This window comes from Sphaeroforma arctica (assembly GCF_001186125.1).
Source record: "Sphaeroforma arctica JP610 unplaced genomic scaffold supercont1.12146, whole genome shotgun sequence".
Taxonomy (NCBI): Eukaryota; class Ichthyosporea; order Ichthyophonida; genus Sphaeroforma; species Sphaeroforma arctica.
Window position 1 is genome coordinate 1 of NW_014028412.1, and position 758 is coordinate 758.

General features: G+C 42.2%; 1 protein-coding gene across 1 annotated transcript; it reads left to right on the plus strand.

Moving 5' to 3' along the window:
- Nucleotides 1-195: 195 nt before the first annotated feature.
- On the plus strand, nt 196-514 carry SARC_17799 (hypothetical protein; the record flags this gene model as incomplete). The annotated part of the gene is made up of 1 exon (XM_014288114.1): nt 196-514. A coding segment is annotated over one exon (319 nt), but the record flags the coding sequence as incomplete, so codon positions are not given.
- Nucleotides 515-758: the final 244 nt, after the last annotated feature.

Consider the following 758-nt stretch of genomic DNA (forward strand, 5'->3'; position numbering starts at 1 on the left):
TTTGGTTTTTGCTACCTTCAAGCTGATTAAATAGGCGCACGGCTTCCAACGATACAAAGCATTCCACGGTGCCATTTATATAGCGCACTATATGTGAATATTCTCATACATCAGTATGTTGCGGTGTGCGATTTTGTTTTTCATAGCCGAACTCGTAGTTCTGGTTTCGCATCTCACAACCATCCATCGATCACAATGTACAATGACAGCCATCTGCACGACGATGTGATGACTTTGATCATCAAGAAAGCCCGATTCGTCGATCTCCGCACCTGTCCACAGTCAAGCACAGTTGTGTCCCGCATTCTGGGCGCAGAAAACTTGCTGTACGTGGACGTCGACAGCACTCACAGGCCGAATATGTACTTCACTGAGAATGACTATGCTGTGCATGTTGATACGGCCGATATCCTAAGGAGGGGTGTGGAGATCCGAGGACAGTCTTATGCATATCTGGGCCATTCACGCGGAGCCGCTGTGCCTCACAGTGAGCGTAAGCTATGGTTCCATAAAGGTGGGTGTGCATATATATCGTTTAATGAAAATAATTGTACTTCTTATTGTACGTATTGTGAATGAATATAGTCATGATTGATCAGATGCAAACATGAACTGTGTATGGGTATGAATGGGGGTGTGTAGCGGAGATAATAGAGTAGTTTACGCCTAAGGTTTAAGTTATGGTTTCATGAGAAGGGTATATAATATATATATATATATATATATATATATATATATTATACACACACACACACACA